This window comes from Salvelinus namaycush, chromosome 42 (assembly GCF_016432855.1).
Source record: "Salvelinus namaycush isolate Seneca chromosome 42, SaNama_1.0, whole genome shotgun sequence".
Taxonomy (NCBI): Eukaryota; Metazoa; Chordata; class Actinopteri; order Salmoniformes; family Salmonidae; genus Salvelinus; species Salvelinus namaycush.
In genome coordinates this window covers 20,925,528-20,940,119 of record NC_052348.1, presented here as the reverse complement: position 1 = coordinate 20,940,119, position 14,592 = coordinate 20,925,528, and the positions used below count along the sequence as shown (strand labels likewise).

The following is a 14,592-nucleotide window of genomic DNA, read 5'->3' as shown; positions in this document are numbered from 1 at the left end:
TATATCTTCCTCCTCCTGTAGAGACCAGCCATCGTCCGTCCCTTTATATCTTACTCCTCCTGTAGAGACCAGCCATCGTCCGTTCCTTTATATCTTCCCCCTCCTGTAGAGACCAACCATCGTCCGTCCCTTTATATCTTACTCCTCCTGTAGAGACCAGCCATCGTCCGTCCCTTTATATCTTATTCCTCCTGTAGAGACCAGCCATCATCCGTTCCTTTATATCTTCCCCCTCCTGTAGAGACCAGCCATCGTCCGTCCCTTTATATCTTCCCCCTCCTGTAGAGACCAACCATCGTCCGTCCCTTTATATCTACCCCTCCTGTAGAGACCAGCCATCGTCCGTCCCTTTATATCTTACTCCTCCTGTAGAGACCAGCCATCGTCCGTCCCTTTATATCTTCCCCCTCCTGTAGAGACCAGCCATCGTCCGTCCCTTTATATCTTCCCCCTCCTGTAGAGACCAGCCATCGTCCGTCCCTTTATATCTACCCCTCCTGTAGAGACCAGCCATCGTCCGTCCATGTATCTCTTCCCACCCCCTCCTGTAGAGACCAGCTGTCGTAGTGGAACAAAACCAGCACTTACCTGCACTTAGCCACAAACATGCATGCACCCGTAGTGGCACACACACACACACACCCGAGGAGGCTGATGGGAGGTGCTATAGGGACGGCTTATTGTAAAGACTTGGAATGAAACATGTGGAACGGTATCAAACATATAGAAACCACGTTAGACTCCATTCCATGAATTCCATTCCAGCCATTACAATGAGCCCCTCCTCCTATAGCTCCTCCCACCAGCTTCCTCTGACACACAAACACACACACACACACTGTTTTTTTGTGATTAGCCCTGTAATGAAGACCAAGGTGTCCATGATCACTTATAGTTTCCAAAATCTAAAATGACACATTCCTCAGTGAGGGAGCCAATGTGTTTCCAACCTCCACTGTAGGTTCATTATATAACCAGGCACTGCAGCTCTTTGCTTCTCTTCCCTTCTGTCGTTCTGCAACAAGAGCCAAGCGTTAACCAGCCTTAAACGATCAGAAATATGATTTAACATTTGAATTATGCACGTCAATATAACCTGTCATTGTATTATGATTTACACTGAGTGGACAAAACAGTTAGAACACCTTCCTAATATTGAGTTGCACCCCCCATTCACCCTCTGAATGTCACACATACACAATCCAGGTCTCAATTGTCTCAAGGCTTAAAAATCCTTTAGCCTGTCTACTCCCCTTCATGTACACCGATTTGAAGTGGATTTAACAGGTGACATCAATAAGTGATCATAGAGTTCATTTGGATTCACCTGGTCAGTCTGTCATGAAAAGAGCAGGTGTTCCTAATGTTTTGTCCACTCTTTGTACAGTATGTGTTCTGTGTGAGCGCCACCTTTCACCAACTATGTAAGAGTATGCCTTTTAGTCTGTGTCCTGCAAAACTGTCTCTGTATTGTACTAGATTCTCCTATATCTCTGTCAGTAAATAAAATATCATGTCAACTGTTAACCTGTAGATGTACACTATTGTTTTCCAGTGTCCTACAGTTCATTGTGTCCTACAGGATCCATATTATTTTCTTTGACTCATGATAAGGTATTATATACACATTGTGGTTGTTGAAGACTACCGGTGGTGTTCAAGTATAGACGACAGCCACAAAGATAATGTAATGGAGATGGCATCGGAGAGGGCAGAAACACTGGCATTGAGCCAGCACAAAACTGGTCCACTGGCTCAATTCCCAGACTCTTTGCCTTCATAAAAAAACGAGACAGTCGAGCCGAGAGTTGAAGACGAGTAGAAAACACAAACGACCCTGCATAGAAGAAGCTCCTCAAACTTTTTTTTCTTTCTTATTTTATCATACCGGAGTCAATAGGTTTTGCATTCTACTTTCTAACGTATTTTAATCCAAGACACAAGTATCTGAAATATATATCCAAAGCTACCTCCCACACACCCTAACTCTGCCCTTTGGTTTCCTTATATGGAGATCATGGGTAGGTCTAAAGTATGATCGGATATCAGCCTCCACACCTCTTCAGACGCAGGCTAAGGATCTACTAGCTGTGAGCTACTAAATAGACCATATTTCTCCTGTATTAGTTGCTTCTGGGGTTAAATTCGGCACCTCCTAGGTGCGGCCCAGAATACGTGACGAGTTAGTGTTTCATTGTCAATAATACTGCGGGGAAACGGTTACTGATATTTCTGTGGCTGCACAGGATCTAAGCGCACACCTTTCAAACTGCAGATATGAGTAAAGTTAGGACTCTGAGTGGTAAGGATCTGTCTTGGATATATTTCGTTATTGTCTACACAAATGTTTTCTAAACTAAAAATATTGCTGTAATTAGTCTAATTATTACAAATGAATGCAGCCTAATTACGTTTAGCTCGTTATAATAATAATCGTACTGATTATTTCTCATGCAATAACTGAGATTCTGAATGTATAAATCAGACATACTCCGTGGGTGAGGAAGTTCCAAGTTTACTCAATAGCGTACTGAAATCAAATGGCTCCTGAGGGAAAATCTTATTTGACGTAGCAAGTCTACAGTACACAGTTACAGTACACTCCCTGGTATATAATGTGTCTCTGGAATGCAGAAAGACAAGCTTTCATTCAGTCTACGCCATGTTTGATGAAGGGATAGGCAATGAATAGGTTTGTTTTCTTTTCATAGTAATGTTTGGGAAGTAAGCCGTTGTCAAATAACCATAACACTGTTCAAATCACAAGTTCATATGAGAAGCTGAAGTTCCGGGTTGGTATGACTGTCAAATGAAATGTACTGCGTGTGCAACCACTGCTGAGTCATCGAGGGGAGGTGTCTGATCTTGTATCCCTGGACCATAGGAGAGAGTAACCAGATTACCTTCATCCACTTTGCCTATTGTTTCAACTATAGCTTTCTACTGCATGGGAATGCACAGTCTGCCTATTGAAGGTGACACAATATGATACACCTTTTATACAAACAACATAACTACCACATTTGGGAAACAATACATTTTCTACAAGAGTATCCCAAGTGGTTTATAAACAGAGGAGAGGTATTAGTTTGTTGTGGTCGTATGGGAATGTGCGTTTACTAGACCTGTTTCTCTATGATTTGGACAAGAAATCCGGTACATTGCTTCCGCTTGTTTCGATGCTGAGAGTTTCAGAAAGGGAATGAAGTTAGCGGGAGATTTTGATACATGGCTAAAGAGCATTTTACATTTTAGTCATTTAGCAGATGCTCTTATGTAGAGCGCATACAGTTAGTTAGTGCATTCATCTTATTAAGACAGCTAGGTGAGACAACCACATATCACAGTCACAGTAAATACATTTTTCCTCAATAAAGAACTTACTGCTAAAGAGCAGTTTTTCGGATCTTTCCTCTCACCCCTCTCGCTTCGTTTTCTTTGTCAGGAACCTGAATGCTGGTGTCGAGACAGGATGAGTGACAACACTGTATCGCCCGAGGGTGCAGAGAGTGGGAAGAATGAACATGTCCGCCACTGGCTACATAGTAGTCCCACTGCCCCACAGGAGTATAATGAGGACGTTGCAGGGTCAAGTCTTCTCTGCCCTGGTAAACAGGGCTTGGTGGCCCAGGAGGAGAGAGCAGAGTCACCTAGCTGTCTGTCAATGAAGAGTGATCACTCAATGGGTCAGCCAATCAACTTCCACCGAGGACATGGCACAAGAGACAAAAGGTTTGGGCCTGTATTCACAGTCTCAGAGTAGGAGTGCTGCTACAGGATCAGCTTTGCCTTTTAGATCATGATGAATAATACATGTACAGAGGGGAACTGATCCTAGATCAACACTGCTACTCCGAGACACTTTAGGCCTTTTCGCACTGCAATGTTCTTAGCCCTGGGCTAAGACTGACCCTGGGCTAGCTTATCCTGTGTTCACACTAACAGTTGTTAATCCTGGGCTAAAATATCCTGGGGATAGTGGGGAGCAGACGTTAGCCTGCCTACATAGCAACCGTTTTTGTTAGCCATAGCAACCAATGTTTTCGCACCGATGAAAGTATTTGTTTTTTTGTCAGGTTTTTGTCCTCGGATGGAAGGATGAAATAGTATAAATGTACTTAAAATAGCATGCAGAACTCATCACAAGAATATGCAAATTAAGTGAAAATGCAGCTATTGTGATTGGACAGTGAAATATTCTATTTTTGACCCCCGTTTCACAACGGCTATTTTGGCACCGGGTTTCTGGGTCTAGTCCTACAAAGTTGGACCTAACCCTGCTCCGGAGCAAGGCCAGCTAGCCCTGGGCTAAGGTTGGTGCTAGAATGTGCAAGTGTGAACATTTGCATAGCCCCAGGCTAAAATCTCCATACACCAAGGGATAAGGAGACTGCATATGGGTGAATATGGGTCCTGATTTCCAACTGTCTTTACAAGCTATGTTATAGGGTTAGGGTACTAACTGTATTTTTCACAGGGAGGGTGCAGAGTCACCTACATCCAGCTGTGTGTCAGTGAGGAGTGACCGCTCAATGGATCCACCGATAAACTACAAGATAGAGTTGATTCCCAATCGCAGGTCATTTATGATTTTCACAATGAGGATGTTGCAATGTGTCAATATGTCAGGCAATCGACTTCCACGAGGTCAGGGCACAAAAGACAAAAGGTCTGGGCCCGTTTTCACAGTCTCAGAGTAGGAGTACTGAATAGTATCAGTTTTGATTAGCATCAGTTTTGATTAGCATCAGTACTGATTAGCATCAGTTTTGATTAGCATCAGTACTGATTAGCATCAGTTTTGATTAGCATCCGTTTTGAATATTATTTTGCATATTGTCTGTTGACGGTTGACTGACCGAAAGCTCAGCCACAATTAAATAAATACTTTTGCATCTGACTGGAAATGTGCAGCGGCTTTTTCCTGTTTCTCCAGTTTAGAATTTTGACTCCAGCACCTTCACTAAATTGGTTTGGGTGTGGTAGATTCTGCCTATTATCAATTAGATCATAATGATTGGACAAGGGGGACTTGATCCTAGATCAGCACTCCTACTCGTAGACACTTTGAATACACTTTGAATATGTGATTTCTAATAGACATCTTGCAGATCGGTAAAAGCGACTGTACATCATGAGCATAGGATTGATTAAAAACACACCTCAATAATGTTTTTTGCAGGGAGGGAGCAGACTCACCTACACCCAGCTATCTGTCAATGAAGAGTGACCAGTCAATGGGTCCATCTTCAAGGTCATTTATGATTTTAATTAATTTATGATTTTTTAAATAATTTAAAGTATCTAAAGTGTGTCATGTGGGAATTCATTACCATAAAAAAATAAACAAAATGAAAATACACAATACCATGCATGTATGTATAAAAAACCCACATTTGAGGTGATCCAAAACATCAATGTGTTTAATTTCAAATGAATGTATTTCCACCTTCACCTCCACCTTATTGTAGGATGATGACATCAGACACAACACAACTGTCCATTGGTGGAGTGCATGCAACAATGGTATGTTTGCAAGTTTTAAGCTGAAACTCTATGTTTTCATAGTAAATGTATATTCAGTGGATTGTTCTTAGTTTCAATAATAATAAACAATAGGCATTGGTGATTTGGCAAATAAAAAATATCAACTATATGTGCAGGTACAGTAACTGTTAATTGGTTTAAAAATAAATACAACTGCCTATGTTGATGATCGTTTTTATTTCTTGGGTTCTCAGCTTACAGAACATCATGGCATGAACAGAGTCAGCAACCTCAGAGAATTCCCACTGAGAATTGAAGACTGGTCAAAGGAGCATGTGAAAGAGTGGCTAATTAGTAGCCTCAAACTCCCTGAGGTCGCAACAAAACTTTATGAACAGGATGTGTCAGGAGCTAGCCTGGTTTGCATTGAGAAACAGGACTTGACTGATTTAGGTGTTAAGTTTGGGCCTGCGATTCAAATCATAAAAAATGTAGAGATACTGAGAAACTACTTGGAGAGTGTAGGGAGAAGCATGAGATCCCCTGAGAGTGACCCCTTCAGAAGACAGGAGAGATTTAGATTTAGAGCCATACCAGAAGCTAGGATGGGGTCACATGAGGAAACTCTGGATTCTGACAGTGTGAAATCGGAGTCGGTGGCTCCAAGTCTAAGCTCTTCATGGACATCAGTGGAAGAACTGAGACATTCCGATTCAGATGTTGCATCCCCCATTAAACTGCTAATGGGAGAGTCGGAATCCATTCCAGCTTATGGAAATATGGAGGACAATATGAGACAAAGTGAGACTTCCATCTCATCATTTGACCACTCGAGAGAAACTGCTCCGAATCTGGAGAAGAGAATATGTCCCCCACGTCCCTTTGACAAAAACGACCCATCGTTCATATACATAGAAAATGATACCCTCCCCCCTGAATCTGGTCCAAGCAATCTCATTGACCCGGTACATGAGTACAAGATCCTGCCAAGCACAGAGGAAGCCAGTGAGATAGATATCCTGGAAAAGTTCAGCAACAAAGTGTTTCGTTTTTCCGCAGCCTGCATGAACTCTCGCACCAATGGGACCATTCATTTTGGGGTGACAGGCGGGCCCGGTCACATGCATGGACAGGTGATTGGGCAAAACCTGCCATCATTCAATATGTATACAGACAAGTTTGACTTGCGTCTCAAAGAACACTTTGGAGAAGAAACAAACATCGCAAGAGCATGCATCAGGCCTCCAAAATTCTTTCAGGTTCAACGTCTAGACGGCGCGACTTCAGACAAGTGGGTGATAGAAGTTGACGTTGTCCCAAGTTATTCACAGACTCAAGAGAAGCTTTTCTATACCTCAATAATATCTGAACTAAATGGAGAAGAATACAAAACTGAATGTCTATTTATTCGACAAGGCCCAAAGAGCATCAACATTCTTTCAGACAATAATCCCAGAAGTCTTCAGCAGAAGATGAGAGGTTTGACAGACGAAGTCAAATATTGGTCATCAGCACGCAAGTCAAAAGAGGAGAGCAACTGTCAGCTGCCCAACCAAAACCACCAAGGACAGAGGCTAAAACAATTGATAACTCATGGGAGAGACACACTTGAAAACTCATTGCAAGTTATAGTTGTCACAAACAAGTGCCACCCCAGTCAACTTGAACATTTGGGTTTTTTGAAAGAGATGAAGTTGTTTGCAGTGCTCGAGTTTGACCCAGAATCTGACATGAACGGGACATGCAGTTTCTACAGAGCAGATCGCATAGCTAATCTTCACTACCCTCGAATGTACAATACCAATGACAGTGTCTCCACTGTTATCGGAAAGCTGAACTTGTTTAAGCAGACAAGCTGGGTCTTTTGTAACGGGCGAGCAAATGAGGTCAGTGAAGCAGACAGACCTTTCACTACCAGTGAATGGCTGAAGAAACGTGCTGGAGAAATCAGCGATATGGTTTCATTTCTCTGCAATCCAGATGTCTTGTCGAAAGACAGATTACTTGTGGTGTTCATGCTTCACTCAGGAGTCACTGACATCTCAAGCCCTATACTTGAGGCCTTTTGTGCGATCTATCGCACTCTTGAGGGTGAGGATAATATGCTCTGCATATGCAAAGATTCAAATGTATTCAGTCAATGGAGAGACATGATAAACACTCGATGCAAAGTGGATATCACCAGTAAATGTATCTACGAATTGAGCCTGAATGAAATCGACTGCACCATCAGGAAAATCAAAGAACCTCAGACACGGTCCTCTAGGAGATATCTGCCATCTTCTGGCTCCAGTTCGGTCCTCCTGACACAAAAAGACGAAGAGCTGATGACCGTACTTGATATACTGAGTGAAAATGAATGTGAGAACACTGAAATTGAAACCAAGGACACTTTTGAGGAATTCAAGACCAACACGGAGGAGGACTTTTACAGAGGCGGACAAGTGACTTGGTGGAACTTCTACTTGTCCGAGAGGCCAGGTTGTCTGCCATTCATCAAACGTGACAAGTATGAGGATCTTCACAACCTGATCACACCTACAGAGGGGTACACATCGCCATGCATAATAATAAACCTCTTCCATCATCCAGGCTGTGGTGGAACAACACTGGCCATGCACGTGTTGTGGAACTTGAGATGTAAATTCAGATGTGCCGTTCTGAAAAACACCATAGCACAGAACAGTGAGATCGCAGTCCAAGTCACACACCTGCTGACCTGTGGCAAAGAGAAGCAGTTGAGTTATACTCCTGTTCTACTCTTGGTTGACAACTGGGAGGACGTTGAAGACCTACAGAGATGCATACTAAGTGCAGCCAACGAGAAGAAAAAACCTGAGACTCTGATGGTCATCATACTGAACTGTGAGAGATCACAGATTCCTGCAGTGAGCTCCAGAAACAGCCGACTTGACAACGTCTTCATGATCAACAAACTCTCCACCAAAGAGCAGAGCTTCTTTGAGGTGAAACTGAAAGAGCTCAAAGGTCACCATCAAAAACCTGAAACGTTCTACGCCTTCATGATCATGACAAACAATTTCAGTGAGAAGTACATAGAGAATCTGGTGCACAACACCCTGAAAGACCTTGACACCTCCAGAAAAGAAGGACAGCTATTTTCACTCTTAGCTTTGCTAAATACATATGTGAACGGCTCCTACATGGCCCTGTCCCTCTGTGAGGAGTTTGTGGGGATTAGGAATGCTCTGTGGGGAAAAGAAACACTTGAGGACAAAATGAACCCATACTCCACGCTTCTGATCCACTTCAACATTGAAGAGCACGGCACTTATCAGGCAGTTCGGTTTCTACACCAAATGATTGCAAGTAATTGCCTCAAAGTCCTCACCGGAAAGCACAAGCTTCATCTGGGGGAAATAACAACCAATCTGTTACACTGTGACTTGCTGTACAAATCTGGCATGGGTAAGGATATCCTGGTTCAAAACATCCAAAGTATGCTGATCACGCGGCAAAGAAAGGAACTTGGACATGACAAAGATACACTGTTCTCTCCTTTGATTGAAGACATACAGACGGATGAGGGAATCAGCCAAATCAAAGAAGTTCTTGTAAGAGCAACAAAGAGATTTGACAAAAACGCAACTCTGCCACAAGCTTTGGCAAGGCATTTCTATCTGAAAGAGAAGGATTATATATCTGCTCTGCAATGGGCCAAGGATGCACAGCAGAAAATGTACAATTCTTACATTGCTGACACATTAGGACAGGTGTACAAAAGCCACCTAAAATATGAAATTGAACATGCTGAGGAGCTCACTCCAGAAGGGTTAGACAAATGCCTAAAATTAGCATTTCAGGCCACCAAAGCATTCAGAGATTCACAGGAACTCGCAAAGAAGGATGAGCCAATGGATTCCCTTGATCTGGCCAACAGAAAGAGGCAACGAACCTACAACACATCTGGGTATGTCGGTGAAATGGAAGTTTCAATGATTGTTTTTGATATCATCAAAGATATTCCTTTTTTCAACAAAAGTGACGCACTCCAGCGAGACAAAATGCTGCAGTTCCTCAAAAACCACTTGCCAGTGAGTGATTTTCATGAAACAACAAACAGTACAAATGATCAATTCATTGCTGTTCTGGCAGACCACGAGAAATTCCTGGTCTCTTTGAAGCCACGGCTGAAGGAGATGTTCAGTTTTTTTGAGAACTACTTCACATACCTGAAGCCAAGGTCAATTGAGAAGGAGACAGCAGAGGACAGAAACAAACGAAAAGTATCAGGGCACTTCAAGAAGTACATTCACATCTTCTGTTCCTCGGGAGAAGAGAGGACCTCTGAAAGGGCCAGTAAACCAAAACTGAGTATCCGGCAGGAGATAGAGGAGCAGCGAAACTATTTGGAGCAAAAGCGAGCAGATTCATTTGCTGGTCTTCTCCAGTATCTGAATGAGAAGAATGGGAATCAAATTGAATTAATTCTGAAGAAATGGCAGTTCATTGTTCAAAATTCTACACGGAAACTCATGGCTGACCGGATCAATTTCATCCTTGCAAACATTGTTCTTCACTGCATTAAGCAGAGCTCAACATTGCTGAAGAGGTACGAGGAGCTGGTCTCCCTTCTCAACGAGGCACTGCAAGAAGAGGGAACCCATTCAAACTGCACAGAGCTGTACTACCTCTCAATGTTGCTGATGTGGCCAAGAAGGGAAAACCTGCTTGAGAGCACCACAATGTTCAAAAACATTGGCACGTATGTCACTTCATCGAAAAAATCTTTCCATCGTCGCTTCTCCCACATGTTTCCGGCGAAGACTTGCATCGCACATTTCTACCTCGGGAAATCAAGAGGACTGAGGAGAATAATTCACAAAGGCAAGCTTGATCATTTGCTGTACAAAGAGGGACCCAAAACCTCACACAAGAAGGCCTCATCCAAAGATAGACCCCCAAACCCACATCAACTGTGGCAAAGTGGAGCAATATGGAGGGATCCTGAGATACAAAACCTGTTACTACGGGTCAAAGGGAAAACTGAAAACGGTGACATTTATGTTTACTATGGAGGCAATCTGAAAATCTCAGTGCGTCCAGTATACCTTGGTGGAGTCCGAAGTGGATGCAGCACAGAGGAGGTCTCCTTTTACCTTGGATTCACCATGGAGGGTCCCGTAGCTTATGACATAAAGTATGAAAATGACCAGTAAACAGCTTACCATCAGGTAGACTGAGGAAGGGACGCAAGCGTTCGCACTTAGGGAAAGGAAAGGCTTCCATTGAAGTTATATAGGCCTAGAGGGTTTGACTGGGGTGAATGTCTGTGAACCAGGACAGAATCACATTAAGTAAGATACCAGTGTGCTCTTGTCACTGTGTGAGGAAACCCAACCTCAACCACCTGGATATAATCAAAGCAGAGAGAACAGGTGTCGTGTGACATGCAGCAATGAATCATTCATGCTTTTAGAGGTGAAACAATGATAATCAATCTTGCATCAGAATGGATTGCAATGTCTCTAAGTCCCTGTAATTGTGTCTCTAAGTCCCTGTAATTGTGTCTCTAAGTCCCTGTAAATTTGTCTCGAAGTCCCTGTAATTTTATATGTAAGTCCCTGTAATTTTGTTTCTAAGTCCATCTAATTTTGTTTCTAAGTCCTTGTAATTTTGTCCCTAAGTCCCTGTCATTTTTCTGTATGTCCCTGTAATTTTGTCTCTAAATACCTCTAATTCTGTCTCTAAGTCCCTCTAATTGTAACATACAGTAAAATACAGTAGCAGACCAATGAACAAGGATTGTAGACCTATAAACCACGTGCAACTATTCAATGCTTAAAACATGTATTATGGTTTAGCATTGTGTTTGTTGAAAGTATGGGATTATTATTATGTTACAAGGCATATTGACTTTCTGCACGTTATGTAGCTTCTTCAGTTGTTTGTCTAAATACATTCAATTGCGTAGTAACCTATTGTCAATGTTTGTTCATGGAATAAAGAGGATTGCATTACTATATATATATATATATATATACGTATATTTTTGGGGGGGGGTATTTTTTCTCTGAATGTTCTGTAAAATAATTATGATTATATAAAAAATGTTACCTGCATGTCTTGCACCCTACTGAAAATATTTTAATATTTTAATTTATGACACTTTTCAAATCAAATCAAATCAAATTGTATTGGTCACATACACATGTTTAGCAGAGTTATTGCAGGTGTAGCGAAATACTTGTGCTTCTAGCTCCGACTTCACAGTAATATCTAACAAGTAATATCTAACAATTTCATAACATATACCCAAAACACACAAATCTAAGTCAGGAATGGAATTAAGAATATATACATATATGAACGAGCGGTGTCAGAGCGTCATGGACTAAGATACAGTAGAAAAATATAGAATTAAGCAATAAGGCACGAGGGGGTGTGGTATATGACCAATATACCTCGGCCACTACACACTTTTGACCCTGGTATTGTGCCAAATGTATATTCCTAACCTACAGTAAAGCACTGTTTGATTATGATGTTGTGTTTAATTTCCCAGAAAATGTTTCATGTGCCACTGGCTTTTCTATATCTTACTATTTGCCAATCTTCAGCTGGAAAACTATACAAAATGGCCATCCCTGGAATGTACTGGTCCTGATCAGTAGAAATTGTATTTTTCAAATGCCAACACAGCAGGCAGGCAGACAGAGACTATATTTAATGATTTTATTATTTTGCTACAATTTTTTTTATTTTAGTCTGTTTTACAGTCACTGAAATACAGTTTTTCAAAATAACTGGTCTGACAGCACCCTCTACTGGACCAACACAAATCACACACTGACAGTGTGGGGCCGAATACGTGTTAACTAGGTATTCTTGTTATTATTTGTTTAAACAATAGGGTCCACCAAAGACGTGTGTGAGGTGCTGATCGTGAGAATGTAGGCTTTCTCTCAATCAAGCTGTCCAATACAATAATGGTTGTTGTAAAAAAAAAAAAACATACATAAATACGATTTTTTTTCGCCCGAAAACAGGTAGACAACATGTAGTGTCCGTAAGCTTGTGTACTTACTGAATCTGTCTGTCTGCCATTTTCTCACATTACGACGTAATAAACTTCCAAACCAAAGTCCTGTAGGGGTTAGTGTTCCCAAAACTATAGCCTAACAGACGTAGCTAGCTACTGCTACTCCTTTATAGCAGCAAGACAGCAAGAAACATTTATTATAAAGCTAGAGATAGATAGCTAAAAAAGTAGGCTATTTACCGGATATCTAAACGAAAGCAAACCAACGCAAGGTTCGCTATTATGAAGGCATGTCTTTGTAAAACATAATGAATAGCAAAAGTTTGGCGTGGCTTTATGCAATGGTAGCGTAAAAGCGCGGATAAAGTTCTTCATTTTTACAATGTATGATAATTTTAGTATTGTCTAAAAGACTCATGGTAAAATAACCTAGAGTGGGCGGTCAACCTTCATCTACTTATACTTTAGCAAGCAGTCTGTATGTCAGGATGGCCGAGCGGTCTAAGGCGCTGCGTTCAGGTCGCAGTCTCCCCTGGAGGCGTGGGTTCGAATCCCACTTCTGACATAATTTTTGTAATGTAGATGCAATATGCTTTTCATTGCTTTTCAGAAATGTATGTCAGAAAATGTTGTTCAGTGTTAAGACACTTTGACCCAAAAGTTAAAGGTACAGTTCAACCATTTTACTTTTTTAAGATATTTGTTTCCTTACATTGAAAGCAGTCTATGACTGTGAATGAGTCACTGCAATACACACTATGGTTTGGTAAACTAACCACTGCACTGATTTTGCAACATGTATAAATGCAAAGAGAATAGTCAAGCATGGAGTTGTGCCAATAATTTATAAATACACTAGAATACATATAGGGGGCGCTGTGTTGAAGCCAGCGTGCCTCCATCTTGGCACTCCCCCACAGTTTGTAAAACATATTTTGGAAGCTATAGAAATGCATGTATTAATGTCTACATTTGTTTTTGCCACATGTATTCTATTACAGACACCTAAATGCATACTTTACAATTATATTATGTGAGGTAAACATACAAATAAAAAATTAAGATATATATATATATATATTTTGAAGTATAGATTTTTTATATTACTAATGTTACTATCCCCACCACAACAAAACAATACTTAAATACATGTAATTTTGTTCTTTAAACATTTAAAGCTGCAATAGGTCACTTTTTGGGTGACCCCACCAAATTCAGATAGAAATATGAGTTATAGATCGGTCATTGTCATTGAAATCACGTCTAAGAAGCTGTAGATCTATTCTATGTGCTCTATTTCTATTCTTCCCATTCTTAACTTTCGTTTTTGCATCTTTAACTTTAGGTTTAGTTCACCAGCTTCAAACAGCTGAAAATATATTCCACAGCAGTTTCGATGGTACAATGACTCTACACTATACTCACTTGTTTTGTCACAAACTTATATTAGGCAAACTATTAGAATTTTAGCAACCAGGAAATGGCAGAGAGATTTCTGCATAGTGTACCTTTAATTGAAATACTGTAGAATTCCATTCATTCCTATGGAGCACTGCTCCTACTGGGGAGTGCCAATATGACCGACCGGTGGCTTCAAAGCCTCTCAATAGACTCTTGAAATACAGCATCAGCAAGCCAGGGTTTATATACTGTATATCATTGGTTGTGCCTGGGGCTGAGTTTGTGACAGACACCACATAGCCTGACAGTATAAAAGCAACTGAGGTAGGTGTTATCTGGACAAACTCTCATTAAGTACCTGACAGATCTACACTCCAAAACCTAGAATTGAACAGCAAACTCTAAGTAACCTGCATAGCCTACTTCTTTATTATTTGCAAGTCCAAATGTGTATCTGGTACATGTTGTTGTCTTATATATTCTGCATAGTTCTGCAATGCATAGTTTTAACTTTTTGCTTTTTGAAAATAGTGCTGTTAGAGTTTTGCTAATATTTTAAAACATATTTCAATTCATTGGTGACAGGTGTTGTTAGAATATAAAGGGCAAAATATTATGTCAGCACTGAGCTCAATGTCTGCAATTGCCCAAGCTGCAACATTCCAAACTTTACAAATTGTGAGTAGCCTGGTGGAACCAGC

General features: G+C 41.1%; 1 protein-coding gene, 1 long non-coding RNA gene and 1 other non-coding gene across 3 annotated transcripts; all 3 read left to right on the top strand.

Annotated features, from left to right (window-relative positions):
- The first annotated feature begins 2,081 nt into the window (after positions 1-2,081).
- On the top strand, positions 2,082-5,708 carry LOC120035072. The gene is made up of 2 exons (XR_005474105.1): positions 2,082-2,302; positions 3,446-5,708. It is a non-coding gene; the product is annotated as an uncharacterized LOC120035072 (long non-coding RNA).
- Positions 5,709-6,959: 1,251 nt separating this feature from the next.
- Positions 6,960-11,483, top strand: LOC120034776 (sterile alpha motif domain-containing protein 9). Its single transcript, XM_038981380.1, has one exon. It carries the CDS (start codon positions 6,960-6,962, stop codon positions 10,665-10,667), a length of 3,708 nt encoding a protein of 1,235 aa, XP_038837308.1. The 3' UTR covers positions 10,668-11,483.
- Positions 11,484-12,972: 1,489 nt separating this feature from the next.
- Positions 12,973-13,055, top strand: trnal-cag. Its single transcript has one exon. It is a non-coding gene; the product is annotated as a tRNA-Leu (tRNA).
- The last annotated feature ends 1,537 nt before the right edge of the window (positions 13,056-14,592 follow it).